Below are 23359 nucleotides of genomic sequence, written 5' to 3'. Positions count from 1 at the left end.
TACATAACAGCAAGAGATTTTACCGTCACGTATTCTCAACGAGATCTCTGCGCGGCAAAAGGTGAAAAACAATCCTGTCTGCCTTATCGCGAAATACGCACGACCTCGACGAATCCAAAATTCTTGTCTAGTTTGGGAATAGCGCGTAGTCAATCAACCGTCTAAACCAATTGATGGCTTTCATGTTTTCACGTTTTCACGCGCCTTGAGAGAAGAATGGAGCGGATGTAGAAAAAGGGGGCGCTTGCAGCCGACTCCGTGTTTTTTTTTTTTTTTTTTTACCGTACGCCTCTTTGCTAAGCGCGCGCGCCTCGTCTCCGTGTCTCTTCTTTTCCAACCCTTTTGGCATGCTACGCAGGCTACATGACGCCTATATAGTACCAGAATGTGTCGAAGTTGATTGCGCCTACTTATGAGCCCCTGCTACGCGCTATTCTCAGACGTAAAATGGATTTGAATTCTCGGCGGTCGCGCAGCAACAAATTCAGCTATAGGGTCTGCATTCAATCTTATTCTCTTGGACGTTTTAAATACACCGTCAAATTGCTCGTAGCATATATTATGGGGTGCTAGCCAGTAAGCACACGCGTTTAGAGCACACAAAAGATCGAGTGTTTCCCGCATCTTTACCACAGAGCCAATGTCGAGAACACCTCGGTCAGCGTGCACAACCAAAAGACCACGTGATCAGTCACGTGCTGGTGATGCTCACCACGTGTTATCAGGGATCTTCAGATAAAGAGCCAATATTGAGAACACCACGGTCAGCGTGTACAACCTAAAGACCACGTGATCAGTCACGTGCTGGTGATGCTCACCACGTGTTATCAGGGATCATCAGATAAAGAGCCAAGGTTGAGAACACCACTGTCAGCGTGTACAACCAAAAGACCACGTGATCAATCACCTTGGCTGCAAACTGCCACTTCCGCTTCTCCTCGTTAAGTTTCTGCTCCTCGTAGTTGTCCTTCAGAATCTCGTCCATCCTGCTTATCAGGTTTTCCAGTTTGCGCTCAAGCTTGGGTGACACGTGTAGTTCACGTGATGAGCACGTGGGGGACTTGCAGGGCTCACTATCGCCCGAAATGCTTCGCCTTTGCATGGGGTAAAAGACCGGCCAACGTTCGGCCTGCATTAACATGCAGTTGGAGCCTCGCTTGCGTCCGTTCGTTGCCGGGGGTTCCGCCTCTTTCGATGGAATGTACCTGAGAGCGTGTATTGATAAGTTACGGATTGAAGAAGATGGTTGACCGAGTGCTACTCTAGCCTTATTCAAGAGAAACAACAAGCCATCGCGAGAATATTTAGTGATAATTAATTAGAAATTCCAACAGCCGATGTTCTAAAATAACAGGGTTAATCTTGAAACATAATGATAAGCACACCAACACCTTGATTCATCACCATCACCATCACCACCGCCATCACCATCACCATCACCATCACCATCACCATCACCATCACCATCACCATCACCATCACCATCACCATCACCATCACCATCACCATCGCCATCGCCATCGCCATCGCCATCGCCATCGCCATCGCCATCGCCATCGCCATCGCCATCGCCATCGCCATCGCCATCGCCATCGCCATCGCCATCGCCATCGCCATCGCCATCGCCATCGCCATCGCCATCGCCATCGCCATCGCCATCGCCATCGCCATCGCCATCGCCATCGCCATCGCCATCGCCATCGCCATCGCCATCGCCATCGCCATCGCCATCGCCATCGCCATCGCCATCGCCATCGCCATCGCCATCGCCATCGCCATCGCCATCGCCATCGCCATCGCCATCGCCATCGCCATCGCCATCGCCATCGCCATCGCCATCGCCATCGCCATCGCCATCGCCATCGCCATCGCCATCGCCATCGCCATCGCCATCGCCATCGCCATCGCCATCGCCATCGCCATCGCCATCGCCATCGCCATCGCCATCGCCATCGCCATCGCCATCGCCATCGCCATCGCCATCGCCATCGCCATCGCCATCGCCAACAGCCACACCCGCCACAATTGCAAATAAATCTGCTTTGATACCTAGTCCTTTATGGGAGATTGTAGCTCTGACTTAAAAGTCTATAAGCGGTTTCTCCTTTCTATAAGAGACTATAGGTTCATTAAGGATTCTAGCCGTATGAGGCTGAGATCTGTGATAAGTTGCCAGTTTTTTATAAGAATCTTCAAAAGATTCTGTTTAGCCGGGTGGAACCTCATGACAAAATGTTTAGGTTCGTTTATTAGATGCCATGTTTGCCTCAAAACGCATTTTGCCTGTCCGTGAATTCAACACTCGCCGTTATGTATGTTGTGAAATCGCGTAACCGTATCTAGAATAAGTTGCGAATTTCGGCTTAGAAGGTGGCAAGTGAGGAATTTGTTCTCAACGGACGTAGGCCATCTCCCTAGACACAAACCCTTCTTATAACTAAGAGGGTGGCAAGAGGAGAGAATGCGTGTACTGAAAAGTTTCAGTAAGCTATGGACATCAAGGATATTTAAATCAATGAATCTTTCGCCCTTTTATAGACTTCTGATGAAGTAAATAAAGTGCGTAGTGTCTTTGAGATTACACTTTTGCTTAAGCGTTATATGCCGCAGAAATGGATCTACGGAGGACGATATACGCTAGACGTGGTTTATGAGGTGACAAAAACCTTAGGTGCCATATTATATGTCTTTGTGGTGGAATTTGTCGTTCTTTAATGTTTCACGTCTATAGGAGCGTTGCTCGACCAGACATAAGCGCTTTCTTTGTGCATGTTAAGTTTCTTAGAGTTATTTAGGACATATCTGCAGTACAGCTCACTCCTGTTTTAATAGATTTCTTAAAATCAAACAGGAAGATTTGAGGCTGCCGAGAATCGCCACTGTAACTCGTAGAATTCAAAGTGCACTTTGGCTAAATCTGGCTTTTTCTGAGAGAGGGCTCGCTCATCTCGTCTAAGGTGCCTTCCGATGTCATCGTTTGATGAAAAATCGGCGGGCGGTTATAGCGTTTACAAGACCGGTTTCGGACTCTTAATGAAGAGACCTTCGTCAGTTGTTTTTCGCTAGGTTGCTAATGAGGACTTCGTAAAGTATGCTCGATTAGCGGATTGTGACATGAAGACACGGGCCCGTTTATATATCAGAGGTCGGACGAATCTTTCATTGAAGTGACTAGTCGGTGATTGGCTATCTAGCGTTTTACACTATTTCGATCCGCGTCATTTTAAGGTAGGCTATGTTTCGAAAACAAAAGGCCTATTGTCGGTGACACGGTCGCGTGTTAGCGCTATTGTTAAACCATAGGAAGCAAAAATAGACAGATATTTCTATCAGGAAGATTTTTGCATTCCCTCGACTTGTCTGCAAATTTATATTGGTATGTGGACTGGTACAAAAAAGTCCGGCTACCTAGATCAATTGTGGGTGAATCCTCGAAAGGCTTTCGCGTTACGGGAGCCGTGGAGTTTAAGACCGTAGTCTAAGCAAGTCAGTTGTGTAATATTGCCAACAGCCACACCCGCCACAATTGCAAATAAATCTGCTTTGATACCTAGTCCTTTATGGGAGATTGTAGCTCTGACTTAAAAGTCTATAAGCGGTTTCTCCTTTCTATAAGAGACTATAGGTTCATTAAGGATTCTAGCCGTATGAGGCTGAGATCTGTGATAAGTTGCCAGTTTTTTATAAGAATCTTCAAAAGATTCTGTTTAGCCGGGTGGAACCTCATGACAAAATGTTTAGATTCGTTTATTAGATGCCATGTTTGCCTCAAAACGCATTTTGCCTGTCCGTGAATTCAACACTCGCCGTTATGTATGTTGTGAAATCGCGTAACCGTATCTAGAATAAGTTGCGAATTTCGGCTTAGAAGGTGGCAAGTGAGGAATTTGTTCTCAACGGACGTAGGCCATCTCCCTAGACACAAACCCTTCTTATAACTAAGAGGGTGGCAAGAGGAGAGAATGCGTGTACTGAAAAGTTTCAGTAAGCTATGGACATCAAGGATATTTAAATCAATGAATCTTTCGCCCTTTTATAGACTTCTGATGAAGTAAATAAAGTGCGTAGTGTCTTTGAGATTACACTTTTGCTTAAGCGTTATATGCCGCAGAAATGGATCTACGGAGGACGATATACGCTAGACGTGGTTTATGAGGTGACAAAAACCTTAGGTGCCATATTATATGTCTTTGTGGTGGAATTTGTCGTTCTTTAATGTTTCACGTCTATAGGAGCGTTGCTCGACCAGACATAAGCGCTTTCTTTGTGCATGTTAAGTTTCTTAGAGTTATTTAGGACATATCTGCAGTACAGCTCACTCCTGTTTTAATAGATTTCTTAAAATCAAACAGGAAGATTTGAGGCTGCCGAGAATCGCCACTGTAACTCGTAGAATTCAAAGTGCACTTTGGCTAAATCTGGCTTTTTCTGAGAGAGGGCTCGCTCATCTCGTCTAAGGTGCCTTCCGATGTCATCGTTTGATGAAAAATCGGCGGGCGGTTATAGCGTTTACAAGACCGGTTTCGGACTCTTAATGAAGAGACCTTCGTCAGTTGTTTTTCGCTAGGTTGCTAATGAGGACTTCGTAAAGTATGCTCGATTAGCGGATTGTGACATGAAGACACGGGCCCGTTTATATATCAGAGGTCGGACGAATCTTTCATTGAAGTGACTAGTCGGTGATTGGCTATCTAGCGTTTTACACTATTTCGATCCGCGTCATTTTAAGGTAGGCTATGTTTCGAAAACAAAAGGCCTATTGTCGGTGACACGGTCGCGTGTTAGCGCTATTGTTAAACCATAGGAAGCAAAAATAGACAGATATTTCTATCAGGAAGATTTTTGCATTCCCTCGACTTGTCTGCAAATTTATATTGGTATGTGGACTGGTACAAAAAAGTCCGGCTACCTAGATCAATTGTGGGTGAATCCTCGAAAGGCTTTCGCGTTACGGGAGCCGTGGAGTTTAAGACCGTAGTCTAAGCAAGTCAGTTGTGTAATATTGCCAACAGCCACACCCGCCACAATTGCAAATAAATCTGCTTTGATACCTAGTCCTTTATGGGAGATTGTAGCTCTGACTTAAAAGTCTATAAGCGGTTTCTCCTTTCTATAAGAGACTATAGGTTCATTAAGGATTCTAGCCGTATGAGGCTGAGATCTGTGATAAGTTGCCAGTTTCTTATAAGAATCTTCAAAAGATTCTGTTTAGCCGGGTGGAACCTCATGACAAAATGTTTAGATTCGTTTATTAGATGCCATGTTTGCCTCAAAACGCATTTTGCCTGTCCGTGAATTCAACACTCGCCGTTATGTATGTTGTGAAATCGCGTAACCGTATCTAGAATAAGTTGCGAATTTCGGCTTAGAAGGTGGCAAGTGAGGAATTTGTTCTCAACGGACGTAGGCCATCTCCCTAGACACAAACCCTTCTTATAACTAAGAGGGTGGCAAGAGGAGAGAATGCGTGTACTGAAAAGTTTCAGTAAGCTATGGACATCAAGGATATTTAAATCAATGAATCTTTCGCCCTTTTATAGACTTCTGATGAAGTAAATAAAGTGCGTAGTGTCTTTGAGATTACACTTTTGCTTAAGCGTTATATGCCGCAGAAATGGATCTACGGAGGACGATATACGCTAGACGTGGTTTATGAGGTGACAAAAACCTTAGGTGCCATATTATATGTCTTTGTGGTGGAATTTGTCGTTCTTTAATGTTTCACGTCTATAGGAGCGTTGCTCGACCAGACATAAGCGCTTTCTTTGTGCATGTTAAGTTTCTTAGAGTTATTTAGGACATATCTGCAGTACAGCTCACTCCTGTTTTAATAGATTTCTTAAAATCAAACAGGAAGATTTGAGGCTGCCGAGAATCGCCACTGTAACTCGTAGAATTCAAAGTGCACTTTGGCTAAATCTGGCTTTTTCTGAGAGAGGGCTCGCTCATCTCGTCTAAGGTGCCTTCCGATGTCATCGTTTGATGAAAAATCGGCGGGCGGTTATAGCGTTTACAAGACCGGTTTCGGACTCTTAATGAAGAGACCTTCGTCAGTTGTTTTTCGCTAGGTTGCTAATGAGGACTTCGTAAAGTATGCTCGATTAGCGGATTGTGACATGAAGACACGGGCCCGTTTATATATCAGAGGTCGGACGAATCTTTCATTGAAGTGACTAGTCGGTGATTGGCTATCTAGCGTTTTACACTATTTCGATCCGCGTCATTTTAAGGTAGGCTATGTTTCGAAAACAAAAGGCCTATTGTCGGTGACACGGTCGCGTGTTAGCGCTATTGTTAAACCATAGGAAGCAAAAATAGACAGATATTTCTATCAGGAAGATTTTTGCATTCCCTCGACTTGTCTGCAAATTTATATTGGTATGTGGACTGGTACAAAAAAGTCCGGCTACCTAGATCAATTGTGGGTGAATCCTCGAAAGGCGTTAGCGTTACGGGAGCCGTGGAGTTTAAGACCGTAGTCTAAGCAAGTCAGTTGTGTAATATTGCCAACAGCCACACCCGCCACAATTGCAAATAAATCTGCTTTGATACCTAGTCCTTTATGGGAGATTGTAGCTCTGACTTAAAAGTCTATAAGCGGTTTCTCCTTTCTATAAGAGACTATAGGTTCATTAAGGATTCTAGCCGTATGAGGCTGAGATCTGTGATAAGTTGCCAGTTTTTTATAAGAATCTTCAAAAGATTCTGTTTAGCCGGGTGGAACCTCATGACAAAATGTTTAGATTCGTTTATTAGATGCCATGTTTGCCTCAAAACGCATTTTGCCTGTCCGTGAATTCAACACTCGCCGTTATGTATGTTGTGAAATCGCGTAACCGTATCTAGAATAAGTTGCGAATTTCGGCTTAGAAGGTGGCAAGTGAGGAATTTGTTCTCAACGGACGTAGGCCATCTCCCTAGACACAAACCCTTCTTATAACTAAGAGGGTGGCAAGAGGAGAGAATGCGTGTACTGAAAAGTTTCAGTAAGCTATGGACATCAAGGATATTTAAATCAATGAATCTTTCGCCCTTTTATAGACTTCTGATGAAGTAAATAAAGTGCGTAGTGTCTTTGAGGTTACACTTTTGCTTAAGCGTTATATGCCGCAGAAATGGATCTACGGAGGACGATATACGCTAGACGTGGTTTATGAGGTGACAAAAACCTTAGGTGCCATATTATATGTCTTTGTGGTGGAATTTGTCGTTCTTTAATGTTTCACGTCTATAGGAGCGTTGCTCGACCAGACATAAGCGCTTTCTTTGTGCATGTTAAGTTTCTTAGAGTTATTTAGGACATATCTGCAGTACAGCTCACTCCTGTTTTAATAGATTTCTTAAAATCAAACAGGAAGATTTGAGGCTGCCGAGAATCGCCACTGTAACTCGTAGAATTCAAAGTGCACTTTGGCTAAATCTGGCTTTTTCTGAGAGAGGGCTCGCTCATCTCGTCTAAGGTGCCTTCCGATGTCATCGTTTGATGAAAAATCGGCGGGCGGTTATAGCGTTTACAAGACCGGTTTCGGACTCTTAATGAAGAGACCTTCGTCAGTTGTTTTTCGCTAGGTTGCTAATGAGGACTTCGTAAAGTATGCTCGATTAGCGGATTAGCGGATGGCCATCGCCATCGCCATCGCCATCGCCATCGCCATCGCCATCGCCATCGCCATCGCCATCGCCATCGCCATCGCCATCGCCATCGCCATCGCCATCGCCATCGCCATCGCCATCGCCATCGCCATCGCCATCGCCATCGCCATCGCCATCGCCATCGCCATCGCCATCGCCATCGCCATCGCCATCGCCATCGCCATCGCCATCGCCATCGCCATCGCCATCGCCATCGCCATCGCCATCGCCATCGCCATCGCCATCGCCATCGCCATCGCCATCGCCATCGCCACCATCATGATTATCACCATCACCATCATGATTATCACCATTATCATATCACCTCCTTACTATTGCAGATTACCATATAGGCGCGGAATATCAATCAACCTTGTTTTGAAAATTGACATTACACACATCAACATCAGTATTACCATCAACAACATCACCATCACCATCAGTATTACCATCAACAACATCACCATCACCACCACCATCACCATCACCATCACCATCACCATCACCATCACCATCATGATTATCACCATTATCATATCACCTCCTTACTATTGCAGATTACCATATAGGCGCGGAATATCAATCAACCTTGTTTTGAAAATTGACATTACACACCATATTTGGAAGTCCGCTTTAATCATTTTTTTTTTCGCTTTTTAGCGTAAACGTCGAAAATTTTCACGTCACCTTATAGGAATTCGTGTCTACTACGATTTTGCAGGCCGCCATTTTGAAATAGACCCAGGTCCTAGCGTTTATAGAACTTCAAAGGCCCTCGCGCGTTCGCCCCAGGCTCTTTTAGACCATTTAGGAATACGACTGCCATTGATTGATATGGAAATACTGTTCCTCACCTGAGACGTGCAATCTTGGCAAGCACACTGAACACCACGAACTCCACCCATCTCGGCATTTCCTTGGACCCGTCATGATGGAAGATCCACAGCATAAGACAACTCATAATCAGGGAAATCCCCAGCTCTCCCATCACCGCCGTCGAGTAGCGTGACAAAAGTGGCGTTACTTCGGAAGTAGCGGGGATATTCTCCGTGAATATCAACGTGTAGACCGTCAAGCCTAGCATGATGGTAATAACCAATGAGATTCTCTCCCCACTCTCCGCCGGTAGATAGTAGCCAAACATCGCTAGCACTGCCAAAGCGACGATCGGGAAGATCAAATTATTGATATAGAAAAGAAACTTCCGCTGCAGTATAAACGTGTAAGTGATATCTATATAAGGATCAGGGCAGCAGCTGTACTTGACGACGTTGCGTTTTGCAGAGGTCGATACTAGGTCCCATTCGCCGCTCAATGTATAGCCGGACAGGTCTGCGGCGGATCGTTGCAGGCTCAGGTTGAGGTAGGAGCCGGTGTATGTCCATGAGCCGAAGAGCATTGTGCATGATTGGGTGTCGAAAGGGAAGTAGGAGATGTCGATCTTGCAGATGGTGCGCACTTCAGTAGGAGCGTACCATTTGGCGACTCCGTCATTCGTCATCACGACTTTGGTGTTGAAGTTGTACATCTCCCCGCTATTCCGCTGGATGCTGAGAGAAGAATGGAAATTCACGGCTTTATTTACCGGAGTGAAAAAAAACAGTTTACGCCCGAGGTCGAGATGAGAGGCTCGAGGAAAATAACAAAACAAAAACATTGCAGAAAACGAGCCTCAGCTAAAAGTTTAGAGCAGATATTTAATGCAAATAAGTGATAGCAACTTATTTACCCGAGAGACTTGCCTTGATACGTTTCAGATGCTTCTCACGGAAAAAAACATCTCACTTACTGGGCTTTTTCACGGCACTTTGAATCGCTAATAGCTAGACCACCACCCCCATTATCGTCGTCGTCATCATCTTAATCATCCTCATCGTCATCATCATCATTATCATCATCATCATTATCATTATCATCACATCATCATGATCGTTATGTGATCATCAACATTACCATCATCATCATCATCATCAGCATCATCATCATCATATCCAGTATCTGACCCTAATCACTTACCTATTGTAAAGGATAAGGTCTGGTTTCCACACGAGCTTTGGATCAACGTTGATAAAATTTATACCGCCGTAGTCTGATGGATTCCAGGTCAAGAACGGATTCGTCCATTGCTGAGTGGACACGCACATCGGTTAGACTCATTGAGGGTTTACTTTTTTCTCAATAAAATAGCAAGAGATGAATTGGAAGATTGCTCAATAAAAAATGTCGATCACCCACTCTTTTGTCATTGTTTATTACTGAAAATACAGCGGTTTATTTGCAATAAAAATTCAAAATAACAATCTACGAATGAAGTCTGATATGTTATTGACGATATTTGATTGAAAATATCTTGGTTACTCCCTTGAATTAGCCGCTGGAAATGGATGCTTTATTCGTGACTCCATTGTGCGGGAGTATAAGATGAAGGCCCGATTGGCCTTCATTAACATACCTGTCTTATCCAAACCTTGCTTGTTAAAATTTGACTCTTGCCATTCTGAAAAATAAGTAACGCAAATTTTTAACTATTATTCCCTGTTAAAGGCCTTATAAGGCATATTATCCTCCCATCTTCACTCCGTATCTTTTGCCATTCTGCCTTTTGCTCGCTTCTCTCTCTCCCTTTTCTCCTCTTTGCTTTCCCCTATATTCCCGGTATATCTGTTTATTTCGAACCGACCAGATCTGTAGCGTCTCGAAATATTGGATTGCCCCCTTCTGTCCCCTTCATCCCTTTCCCCCTCTCCCTGTCCCCTCCCCCCCCCCCCCCCGACCCCTCTTACCCTTGCCAAGCTCCACCCCCTTAGTTTACCTGTGCTTCCCAGCCCTGTCTACTCCCTCCCTACCTGTCCCCTCCTCGCCCAGCCCCCCTTAGATTACCCGTTCTTAACCAGTAACCAGCTCCACTTCTGATTATGCACCCCCCTCCCTACCTACATGTCCCACCCCCCAGATCCCCCTCTCCCTCTTACCAGTTCTACTAGCTGACTGTAGGCGAGGTCAAGTTTCACTTGTACGGGGTTGGTGTAGTTCAACACAGGCCTAACCTCGCTACTATAACCGCGAAACAGGTCATATATGAGCCTGTGCTCGTTGTCCTGGTAACGCTCTTGAGTCAGCGGCTTGCTGGCGAGGTTGTGAGGGGTGGTTTCTGCAAGCGAAAATATGTAGTTTTGAAGTAATATTTCAAAGCCGACAATGAGGACTGGACGGGATTTCATGTCCGCGCGATTAGTTCCAGTTCGAGGCGCAGCCGGACAGCAGGACGCAGCAGGACGCCAGCCAACCAAATTACGTAAATTTGAATTTCCCTCCTCCATCCTTTGATTTTCACAAAGCGCATAGAAATGCGCTTTTCTTTTCTATGCGCTCTGTCCATCTAAAATCAAGAACATGTCACGTTCTTCGTTCGTCTTGATTTCCCTGGAGGCTTCCATTGGGAATAAAGCTCAAGTTTATGCTATTTTCTAGCAAGTCCATGATTTAATGCTGTCAAAAAGCAATGGATTCCAGCGAAGACGAAATCGTGCGGCCGCTTAAAAGGTTCAGAAAAGCCAAAAGTAAAGATAAGGAAGAAGTAGCTTTGTCGCAAGCTGTACCCGCGTCGACAAGATACAAGAAGTGGTGTGTCAACATGTTTGAAAACTGGCGTGCTGACCGAGTGAACAAAATAACCGCAAAGGAGTCAACAATCTTCAATATAAGACTATCCGATCTTGAAAACCTCGACAGCGCATGTGTGGAATCCATGTCGGCTCCTTCCCTTAATTTCTGGATCGGAAAATTCATCCAATAAGTTGCAGATAAACAAGGTATTTATTTATTTATTTATTTATTTCATTTTGTACCACTTTGTGTTGTTCGAGTAAACTACTTAAATCAGATATTTGGGTTACGGTAGCGCTCTAAAACAGCACCGTTATTATATGGCATTTAAAAACACAGAACATTAAAGTGAAGTTAAGTTGCAATGCTAATTGGAAATTAATTTGTTTTCATTTTTTAGCTAACCGATACCCCGCTCCAACTTTATACCAGATCTTGGCTGGTCCTATGATGCACCCAATGGCCCTGTAAACATAAGTGGTAGCTGCAATATTACTATTATTTACTTCTAGTTGTAGGTTCTATAACCTACCTATTGTAACTTGATCAATGATTAAGGTGAGGACAAAATAAAGTGCTGTTTGTGAGTAGTGAATTAAGTCCAAGGACTGGAACAAAATTAATTCAGTTCAGGAACTGTTGTCCCTGAACTGAATTAATTTTGTTCCAGTCCTAGTACTTCACCCCCAGCTCTTCCCTGCTAAATTCAATACCCTCCCCGTCTTTTAGTCCCTGGACTAGACCAGATTTCAAGTATCATCATGTGACCAAATTTAAGTAATTGGGTTGGCTGGCGTCCTGTTGAATAATTAATGAGGATGAGAAGTGTTCGTACTGCTTGTTTCCAAAAACTATTGCAGTAGTTTATGACTAGTGCTTTATGACTTGTCAAAGTCTAAATTGCTAAGGTTTTTCTTGAGGCCCGATTACAATACAGTGGAACCTCGATGTGAAATGTATGAGAAATTACGTAGATCTTTAGTCGATCTTTACAATTGGATACAACGATATTCTCATTTTTCCGTTACAAATCTGTTCTACCAATTGTAATTTTGACCTCGATACAACAATATTACTGATTCCGTCCATCAACCTAGAGACAAAAACTCAAGACACCACACACGCACGGTAGTACGGTTAATCTATTTTTTTACTTGACATGTCTTGTTAAATACAGATTAGCCTTACAGAGACAGGCCCGTACCCAAGATTTTTTTTGGGGGGCGACATCCAAAAAAGCTTTATAGTTTTGTCTACAAATAGCACGGCCCGCAGAGAGTAACTGAACAGTCATATACAGAGTGTAGTTACAAACTGTGCAGTTCCAGAGAACATCCCATGGAGGGGATTGGAAATTCCGGGGGAGAGGGGGGTCAAACGCCCAGGAATTGCCAGGGGGTGGGGGGAGGGTCTGCTTCGTTAGAAACGCGGGTCTTCAGAACCGAATACTCAAGGTCCCCTTGTCTGTACATAATTAAGGCCGAACTCACGATGTCTGCAATGAAAAACTTCATTGCAGTGGAGTTTTTCCACTATCAAAACAGAATAGCAGATATCAATAAATAATATCAGAATTGGCCCAGTGAGATCTTTAATGACAACAGGAAAAATAGTCATGAACGCAATAAACTGAGAACTTTTTAAAAGACTGTTTAAATATAAGTATGAGCTAGAAACCTACCTGGTAGCTATTCCGTCTATAGAGCACAGGATTGCTCTAACTCGATTAAGAATAGTAACCATAATTTGCAAATTGAAAATGGGAGACACACAAGACCCGAATTTGAAGATGAGTTCCATTTTGTAGTAAAATGCGAAACATACAAAGACTTAATAGAAAAATTCATCCAAAATATACAATCTACGAACACTTCACAAAATAGAATTTTTATTCTAAAAATAAATCTTAAAGCTAATATAGCAGGGATGGCTGCAAAATTGGTATACGACTGCTTCTTACTAAGGGCAAATATGATAAAATAAGGTTGTATCTTCTCTATGTTCTTTCGTCCGTATATATGTATTTTTGAGAATTTAAATGGCTTAAAATTTTTAATTTATAGGATTCACACTAATGTAAAAGTCTGTAATGTAATGTAATGTAATGTAATGTAATGTAATGTAATGTAATGTAATGTAATGTAATGTAATGTAATGTAATGTAATGTAATGTAATGTAATGTAATGTAATGTAATGTAATGTAATGTAATGTAATGTAATGTAATGTAATGTAATGTAATGTAATGTAATGTAATGTAATGTAATGTAATGTAATGTAATGTAATGTAATGTAATGTAATGCGACGATACCTCGATTTTACGATACATTTTTTTTTCTCCGCCGAGGCATATCGTAAAATCCAGGCCCCACTGTAGCATTTCGTGGATGATAAATATTTTATAGAGAAAGGGACTTGAATCTTTAATTGAATAAGTTGCCAACGTGCAGTGCGGCGTGTTGAGGCCAAATTTGTAATAACCTGCCACATTTGTAATAAACTATCTAATATCTCATGAAAGAAACATCGTATGACATCCAAACTTGGTAGGTGTCATGTAGGTGTCATGTAGGTGTCATGGGAGGTGCAACCAGGTGGTCACGTCACGTAGTGTCACCCACGTATAAGAACCTAACATTTAAGAATCTGCTAGAATTCCATTTTTAAGAACAGGCTAGAATTCCATTTTCAAGCACCCTTAACAAAATAAGAACCATAAGCTGAAGTTTAAAACAGGTTCTTATTTTCAAGAAAAAGGAAAAAAAATAATCTCGAAATATAGAAAGAAATCGTTCAAAAAATAAATTTATTAAACTATTGCTATCAATATGCCAGATTTGATAAATAAAAATTCCCATCCTCTGTCATTTTGTAAAGAGAAAATTTATAAAACGGATCTGTTCCGCAAAATATCTGTTTCGCTGCCCGTTGTTAGCTGAGAAGATGTTAGACCCCTCGTTTGCTGGGGGAGAAATCGTCCCAAATGGTTCTGCTGGTAAATTTATACGGGCAATTATTCATGTGCTCAAATGCCTCACCACTGCTGTCTGGGAAAAAAGGAACAGGTCCCTCCTGGGAAAAAAGGAACAGATAATTTTTCCCAGCAACTTTCAAAATTGATCTTTTCGTCCTCATAAATTATTCAATCGGGGGGCTCGTTGTATGCCCTTGTAATGTGTTTTGTTGATCATGCTGTTTTGTGTACAAGATTTATTAAAATTATAGTGAAGGTTTGTGAAGGCTATGTTTGATTTTAACAGAGTAGTTTAGTATTTTGCTTGCATGCAGAAACTTTCCAAAATACTGTTATTTGAAATAAAAGACCAAATCATTTAAAAAACTTTCTTTAAGAACAAAAGTTAAAAACCTAATTGTTAGCCTAATTTTAAACTAAATACCATTTATATGAGGATCTATTTAGGCTAACTTGAAAAAAAAGATCTTATAGGTGGGTTCTTACTGTATGCGTCAGATTGTTCTTGGTTTTTCTTTGTTTATTTTCCATTGTACTCTGCCAGCATGTAGCATTATTGTGGCCAAACCCACTGTATGTGTGATCCATTCTGGTATTTTTTTATTAAAGCTCAAATATACAACCACAGCTTCTAGCAAACCATGATTTTCATAGACGCATTTATTGTCTACTTATTTGTTTGTTTTGCTAGTTATATGCTCAGTCCAAGGCAAATTTCGTGTTTACAAAGCGTGTGTTAAGCTTTGCAGCTCAGGAAGTCTTAAATCCTTCGATTCTTTGCATGAAAACATATTTCTACCTGTCTTTCAACAGCTCGTTTTCTGTTCATGTTGTGTGCATGAACAAAAAGTAAAAACTTTTCAGCAAAAACTGTTTTGTAATTGTACTGTTGTACAAGTCGCTGCCATGGTCCTTAGCATACATTGTAGACTGTGCAGTTGTTGTTTTAAAGATAACAGTTGTCTTAGATAAAACGTACTTACCATTTCGCGCCTCGATCAACGCAGCAACAGAAGACAAAACAAGAAGTCCTGTGAAATATCGCATTCTATGACATTTAGAAGAAAAAAGGCTACAATTTAATGTTGTTTGCTGTTGTTCCTGGTGTCAAGCAGACCAACTCATGTCTCTGCGTTTGCTCGGTCTGTTTTAATCCACTATAACTGGCAGTATTATTTTGAACATGAAGGAATTTCTTGGTGATTGATTCTTTTGTTTTTTTTGGACAATACATGAATGGATGGTGTGTGGACCCCGCGTGACTGTACACAAATGGTTCCACAGCTGGACTTACATTAATTACCGTAAAATCTATACTAAAGCACCCAGTGTCTTTTAAGCCCCGTCTATAATAGGCCCCCCTCCACCCCCATCTCTAAGGCAACACACTTCAAATAAGGCTTCTATCTATATTAAGGTTCCATTCTCTCCTAAAAAGAATAGAAAATAGTGTAACACATTTTCAAGAATTCCGAGTTATTCGTGCTTGAAAGTAAGCTAGACTCAAAATGCCATTAGTTTATGTAGAAGCAAGTGTAGTGTAATAATCCATAGCATCTGAGCAGCCTTAGATCTGTCGCGTTCAAGAATATCTAGTGACGAAAATCTATCTTCAACAACCGCCCCCCATGTTCTTTGCGACCAAACAAAAGTCCCCAGGGGGCTAATCAGAGCTCTTGCGGTAAATGGTACAAACTTGAATCAGTAATAACTCTGTAGATACAATGATTTATTCTTATTTCTAGAAATATAAGATGTAATATCGATTCAATAACAACGGAGCTTTATGAATCTACGTAAAGCAGAATAGCGTGGATGAAGCACAGTTTTATTCATTCCTTAGCTGTCAAACCTTATAACAGCTTTTTTTTATTTATATACGTCTTCTCTAAACAGATTCTTAAAACCATCATTATCTCCCTTAAAAACGTCGATGGGTTGTGGGACGGATGCACCGTCAGCGAATTTGAAATTCTGGTTATAAATGCATGCTTGTCGCTTATTGACACGTGAAATCTTCTTAAAAAACCCAGAGCATCTGTCAGCCGCCGTTTTGTCATCCCAACAAGAAACCAAGTGTAAGAAAACACGATTTCTACCCGCTTATTTGCGGTTTAAAACGCTGTCCAGTAGAAAACAGAGTAAGATGTTTCTCTTAGGTGGTTACTTTAAGAGTTCTTTTTTTCCATAATAAGTTGAAAACAAAGGCAAGGGCGTGACTGACAAAGGCTCTTTAATTTGAATATCGTGAAGCTACTCCGTCGAAAAGGTAATTATCTGCACTGCTATATGTCCTGACGGAGTCACTTAATTATATGTTTTATTATATCAAAAAAATACAAATAATAGTTTAAAAAAATGCTCGCACAAATATCATGTCAAATCTTTGTAAGAACAAAACACAACCCCTTACATCAGGTGGAACCTTGCATGTTTTTCTCGTAGAGTCTTTAACTTCTACATCCTGGGTACCATAGGTTCCACTCGCTACTAAAGATCAACGACCTTATGACTTCTTGTTACCCCACCTTTGCACCTGGGTTCTTAGTAGTCATGTGGGATCATGGATAGAGAGCAAATGACTTTTTACGCCTTGGATCCTTGCAAATCAAAGCGTTAGGTTTAATGAGATTTTCTTTTGCATAAAGCGCCGCCTTTGACTCACGGTTCTCGGTTGTCGAGTGTGATCATGAATAGAACGCAACAGTTGACTCTGAAAGACTATGTACCATAAATCTATGCAATGGGGGTAGTTGTGGTAGAAAACACCACCCAAAATTTTCAAATGTTTTGATTTATGGTACATTTCTTTCACTCCTCGTTATCTTTTGCGCCATATTATTCTCCGTTTGTTGCTCGGGGACATAAAAGTCTCTTCTCTTCATCTTTTACGCCATTGTTCTAGATTGAAATACAAGGCAAGAACATCTTCCGCGCCATGGTTTTCAGTTGTCGCGCGGGATCATGAAATAAAAGGCGAGGGTTGACCCTAAGATCACGATAAACGTAAGCCAGAAGAACGCAGCATCCAGCACCGCGGCCGCGTATCTCCACTCCCCCACACGAAACTCGCTGACCTTAGTATCCTTAAGATGGTCGCCCATGATGCGGGCGTAAAACAGAAGCTCGTCTAACTTCTCGTCGTTCAGATCCTGCGCCAGGTTCGAGGTGAGTGGTGGGATGGCGACGTGGGTGGGATGGAACATGTGACTGTTGCTGGTCCTGTTTGCTTCCAGGTGTAGCGACAAGCTGTCCAAGTTCACTGAGAGGTTATGGTTTGGTTGGTGACCTCCGTATGGGCTCCCGTTGGCTTTAGTCATGTGAAGCATAGCGCGGCCTTTAAGTTCCTGCATCGCTGTTGTCTCGTCTTCCGGTGGCTTCATTAACAAAACTGGGCCAAGAATTTCAAATATCAGTTTTCGGAACCACTTCGACATTTTTCTATCGGGGTCTTTATTGAATACCCTGAGAATACAACAAGTTACGAGTAGAGACATCGACACGACACACAGTACTGCGAACGCGTACTTCCCAATCAACGGAATCACTTCGGAAGTCCTCGGCACGTTTTCGGTAAACACAAGCATGAAGACGGTAAGTCCAAGAAGGATAGTGATAACGAGTCCAATACGCTCTCCTGACTCAGGGGGGAGGTGAAAGGAAAACACCGTCAGCAGCGCCAAGACTATGCAAGGCACAATCAGATTTGTCATGTAGAACAATACCTTTCTCCTTATATGGATAGTGAACGTGATGTCAATGAAGGGGTCTGGGCAACAACTATACTCGATCACGTGACGTTCCATAGGCGCGGCTACCAATGCCCATTCACCGCTTATCGTATACATAGTAAGGTCAGCGGAGTTTCTCTTGTTTGTGAAGTTCAGCTGCCTACCCGTGTATGTCCACGAGCCGAACTTTAGCTTGCAAAACTGCTCATCAAATGGGAAGAAGGTAATATCAATCTTGCAAATGCTGTGGATTTCAGTTGGAGCGAACCACTCGGTGTACCCATTGTGCTTCACGGTGGCTTTTGTGTCGAACTTGTAGATGGCGCCTGTCTCCCCGAACCCGATACTGGAATAGCAAAACATGGCAATGTTCGAGCGACTATATACAGGGCCATAGCAGGGGATGGCGCATTGGGAGTAAATATATCCCAAATATTCTTTAAAGTATCTAAAAGTTATAAGGAAATGACCCGCAGGGGCGTGGTTGTGCCCCCAATTGTTTCGTGTCCCTCCTCCAATACATCGAGGCCTGCTACGGCCCTGACATAAGAAGACTAAGGCGGACAATCCTCTATAAGTCTACGGCCTTATCATCTGCCGATTGTGCTGCTAGATAGGCATGACTTAAATATTATATAAACATAGACTTGTCAACTATATTTTACTTGACTTCAGAGATGTATGGCAAATATTTTTCATGATTCATAGTATATTGGCAGAAAGGTTCATGAAGTTGTCAGCCCCATCTCGTTCAATCGGCATAAGAAAAAAGGTTACAAGGTTACATCTTCTAGATGGGAAAATTACGCCGGATGTACGCATATAGCCACAAGCACCCCGTAATCCACCTGTAAGGGCAGAATAACTTGCTTACTTGTTATACAGGATAACATCAGGTTTCCATATCATCTCAGGATCAACGTTAATGGATTCAATCCCTCCGTACTGCTCTGGATGCCACGTCAAGAATGGGTTGATCCAGTACTGATGGCAAACGAGAACAAATTGATTCAGCATTCCAGGCCCGTACCCAGGATTTTTCTTGGGGGGGGGGGGGGGGGGGGGGTTGCGACATCCGAAAAAATATACCTAATTTTTCTGGGGAGGTGGGGGTAGAGGGAGTGAGTTTTCGGGGCGTTTATTGTCGGAATTGGCTGCAGAGAACTTATGGATTGACGACATACTAGCTTATGCTTTATAGTTTTGTCTACAAATAGCACGTCTATTGAGAACCGAAAGTGGACTATTGGCCGTTGTGGGGGGGGGGGGGGGGGGGTGTTCGATGACAAACAAGAATGGAGTGATCCATGATAACAAAAAATAATGGATTGATCCAAAATTGATGACAAACAAAAATGGATTGATCCTTGATCCAGTTCTTCAGGCTGGTAAAGGGGGTATGGATCACGTTTCACGGACCAGGCAAAATGGCTTTTCACGTTTCACGGGCAGAAAAATCGTTAAATCAAGTTTCACGGACACCGAAATGGACGATTTCACGTTTCTCGTAGGGTGAAAAATGGCCAAATCTCGTTTCACATAAAAATACCCTTTACCACCCCTGGTACTTGTGAACAACAAAATTAAATTGATCAAGAACGGTGACAAACAAGAATGGATTAATCCAGTCAAAAATAAGAATGGATGCAAAATTGATAACATACAAAAATAACAATAAAACATGATCCAATTTTGGTGACATATTAGAATATCCACATACCTGTCTAAACCACACCTTGCTCTGAAGGATTTGATCTTTGCTGTTCTGTTAGATCAAGGCATAAAGTTAACAGGTTTGATCCAACGACAAAATAGGGGGAAGAGATATGGGGTGTTAAAAAGCCGTTATTTAACTTTTGGCTCCCATAGGCAAAAATTCCTATCTCCCAGGACAGCTGTGTTGATGGACAATGCAACTCCCCTAATCGTTTAGTCGTTGCCGCCATCTTCAATCCGTCTCCTTTTCCCAGCTCGCGCGCGGCCAGAACACAACAAGTTGGCGGCCATGACTCGGCGAATAGCGAAAAGCACCGACTAAAGGCCTGCAAGTACGGAATAGGGACATTCACCAAAATAGGGGGGAGGGTCAAACACCCTTTACCCCTCCCCCTAGATCCGCTCCTTACCAGGTTGATGAGCTGGGCATACGCCAAATCAAACTGGACCTCGATGGCTTCACTCTTGTTGAGCACGGGCCTGGCTATCTTTGAGTAGTTTGTAAAGAGATCATTGAGAAGCTTGTGCTCAATGTCGTGCTTGTGAGCACCTGAAAGATCATGAAAATATCGCAAAGATAAAAACCCTGGTGTCAGCTTTGTGTATAATGACGGGACACCTGTGGTAGTAGTTGTAACTGGTTTCTAGGCTTCTTGACTAACAAATAATAGATGTTGCTTTGATTATTACTTACATGATTTTCCATCTATAGAATTGAAAGGGGTTAAATACAGAAATTTCAAAATGACACATTCTTTACAAGTAATCTTGATATGAGAGAGATGTATTTTACGTTACTCTGCGGGGAGGGGTAGGGAGCATTGTATGGCGCCAAAAAAGCGTGGGTCTTGGGACTTTGAATGATCTTTTTTGTAAGCACAAAGAGCTCTTGTCAGCCATGTCATTGTTTTTAACCAGCGTAGGAAAACATATTTTGTGTTGAAAGTTTAAAGCAAAGTTCTGGTACTTCATTTACCAAATGCAAATGCAAATAACGCAAAAAAAACTCCTTAAATCAGCCAACAGAAATGGATACTTTCTCGAAGTTGCTATTTTGGTAGAATTAACAAAACGGTGGGTCGACAGAGGGGATTGAAAGGGAAAAACTTTGCTCTTGCCTGGGGGAAATACAGCGCTTTCTCGGTTTTCTCACGCGACCACCTCACCATTAAAGGACGTTATTCCATTTTATCCGTACACATCATATGTGCGTATGGACAAAATGGTGTAAAAAACATCATTTACGGTTGACCCACGAAACTGGACTGTATTCAACAATTTTTAACAAAGAAAGAAAAGTCATTGATTTGTCTCTTGCGAGCAAGTGACAATTTTTACCGCTAATTGTCCCATGAATAACCATCAAACTTCAAGTTAAACATTTTTGGCACTCAGGAGTCAGGCACTTATTACGGCTCGGACCGGCATTCCAAAACAAGAAAACACCCTGCGCTTAAACAAACTCACTCGATTGATAGTGTCTCAGATAAAACAATAGAAAAAATCAAAACATTTTTCTCTCTATCGATCAACGCCGGTCTTTCTAGGCCTAGCGACATGTCATCAATTTACGGTTTTAAAGAACTGTGTTTTTATATTCTTTTTTTAACACCTCTTTTGCTGTCTCATTTTACCGAGATTCATTTTTAAATCCACTTGCGTGAACTTAAGTAAATAGGGCTCACATATGAACGTACAGTACTTACCCGCTTATAATACCTAAAATTTAATAACCTGTTAGCCTAAAGATACGAATGAAGACTCCTGTTAAATAAGAACTTATTTAGCCTTAAATTTGAAATAGGATGTTATTTTTTTTTTTAAATGAACCTTTAAGATCTCCCAGCAATGATGAAAATCATGATTCTCAAGCAGTAAACTAAAACATGAATTCTATAGGATCACATGATCTTACGAAGGACAGTATTGACATTTCGTCAATCTAGATACCGCACTTCTACCAGCCATTACTATATAAACTTTTCTTTAAAATTAAAAACCTATTTAAGAACCTAAGTAGCCTAAAATTCTGTATCACAAACAATGGTCAAGACATGATCTAGCAGCCCTCATAAGCCAGATTTTACAGCATTATCACTGAAATGAAATACTGAAAACCTGTGTATATGGGTGTAGTTAATATCCATTTTTTAATGCCTGTTTTTCATTGGTAAATATTTAACGTGGTATGACGACTTATAACGACTGTGACAGCATGTATGACGACTGTGACAGCAAATCAGCCATTTTATACCATGCCTCGACGTGCTTTATCTCGTTAGAGGAAAAAGGGTGTAAGAAATTCAAAACGCTAATGGAAAGATACGGATTCACAATCCTATAAATATGCTTTTCACGCTGGGCGTTTCATTAAACAAAAGTTCTTTTCTTTGTAATTAAACGCGTGTTTTGTACGTTGGATAAATAATACTTTGTATAAGCTTTCCTGAAATGCCAAAAAGAAAGGGTAATCCGCAAAAGAAAGCGCTCCTCCGGAAGACAGGAATCCCTTTTTTTCTGCGCCTTTGACCCGACGCGATTATATAAGAAAAATAAAATGGACCCGCTTCTCTCATCTAGGGCTGAGTTACGATTCTCGATCTTTTTGATGCGCTTATATCCCTTTGGGGATTCCAAATCGCCGTAAAAGATTACCACTGATTGCATGTCATTGCTAACAGCCTTTGGGTACCCACCTTGCGATGTCACCGGCCGAACGACGAAGGACACAAGAAGGAGGAAAAGAAGACATGCCATCGTCTGTCTGGAAGCCATCGCACTGTCCCTTACGTCTGCTCGATCTTGAACAGCGAAATCACAGAATCAGCGGGATACTTGATGTCATTCTTATTCATGATATTAGCGTAATAATAATACACTCTGACTCATTCATTGGCTATCTGCAGCATCTCTGTGCCAAGTTCAGCGTGTTTCCGTGTCTGTCTAGAGAAGTAGAGTAATCCATGTAAGGGTACCGGTCGGTTATATGTATTTGAATGGAAAGGACCCTTCAGGAAATGAACAGTCTGATAATTTTGTGATTTTTTTTTTCTCACAGCTTGAGTTGTTGAGTGGGATTACGCAGGAATATTGTTGTCATGCTGTGTTTGTGTTGATGGAAATTTGCGCCGCAACCTTTAGTATAAACATTCGCAGGATCCTATTTGCTTGTTGACCCTCAGGGGCAAACGCGTCGCTTTTAAAAGCAATCTCTGTTATTGAGAAAATAATTAGAATTTTGAAACAGATTGTTTATTTTCTAATCGGATCTAAAAGAAACCTTTAACAAAGAAGATGTACTATTGAATTAGAATCATGCTGGCTATTCGTTGTTGTATACTTGCAGAATTTTTGGTCAAGAAATGGTCTGAGTCACTATAGAATCAAATGGAGCTCTTTAAAAGAATGTTTGTAAATAAGGCGTTTTAATAGTTTCCGTTAGGTTGATGAGGGTAAGTTTAAAGCCTGTTGGTCATCTTCACTGGTCTGTTCTTTAAACTTCCAGCTGATTTAATTTATTGACAAGTTTTGCAAACACAGCAGGGAGGGGAGGGGGTTACGGAAACACAGGCGAACCAAGATAAGAATCAGTTCCTCGTGATCTTTCGGGAAAATAATAACTATATAATTTGAAGTTGTGTCTTGACTGTTTCCTCAAAAGCTAGTAAAATTAATATATTAGTCTTGTGTGTCGTTTTTT

General features: G+C 41.9%; 2 protein-coding genes and 1 long non-coding RNA gene across 3 annotated transcripts; 1 reads left to right on the top strand and 2 right to left on the bottom strand.

Annotated features, from left to right (window-relative positions):
- Positions 1 to 281: 281 nt before the first annotated feature.
- LOC116601410 (neuronal acetylcholine receptor subunit alpha-10) lies at positions 282 to 15400 on the bottom strand. Its single transcript, XM_048727813.1, has 6 exons — positions 15196 to 15400; positions 10605 to 10783; positions 10085 to 10129; positions 9649 to 9758; positions 8487 to 9182; positions 282 to 1205 (listed from the first exon to the last, which is right to left on the bottom strand). The coding sequence occupies exons 1-6, from the start codon at positions 15257 to 15259 to the stop codon at positions 815 to 817; spliced, it is 1485 nt and encodes a 494-aa protein (XP_048583770.1). The 5' UTR covers positions 15260 to 15400; the 3' UTR covers positions 282 to 814.
- On the top strand, positions 11072 to 11828 carry LOC125563076. Its single transcript, XR_007308107.1, has 2 exons — positions 11072 to 11444; positions 11639 to 11828. It is a non-coding gene; the product is annotated as an uncharacterized LOC125563076 (long non-coding RNA).
- A 528-nt stretch (positions 15401 to 15928) lies between the features above and the next one.
- Positions 15929 to 22783, bottom strand: LOC5517622 (neuronal acetylcholine receptor subunit alpha-10). The gene is made up of 5 exons (XM_048728140.1): positions 22356 to 22783; positions 20070 to 20209; positions 19664 to 19708; positions 18818 to 18927; positions 15929 to 18289 (listed from the first exon to the last, which is right to left on the bottom strand). Exons 1-5 carry the CDS (start codon positions 22432 to 22434, stop codon positions 17158 to 17160), a joined length of 1506 nt encoding a protein of 501 aa, XP_048584097.1. The 5' UTR covers positions 22435 to 22783; the 3' UTR covers positions 15929 to 17157.
- Positions 22784 to 23359: the final 576 nt, after the last annotated feature.

Source organism: Nematostella vectensis, chromosome 5 (genome assembly GCF_932526225.1).
Source record: "Nematostella vectensis chromosome 5, jaNemVect1.1, whole genome shotgun sequence".
NCBI lineage: Eukaryota > Metazoa > Cnidaria > Anthozoa > Actiniaria > Edwardsiidae > Nematostella > Nematostella vectensis.
The sequence above is the reverse complement of the archived record's forward strand: the minus strand, read 5'-3'. Positions and strand labels throughout refer to the sequence as shown.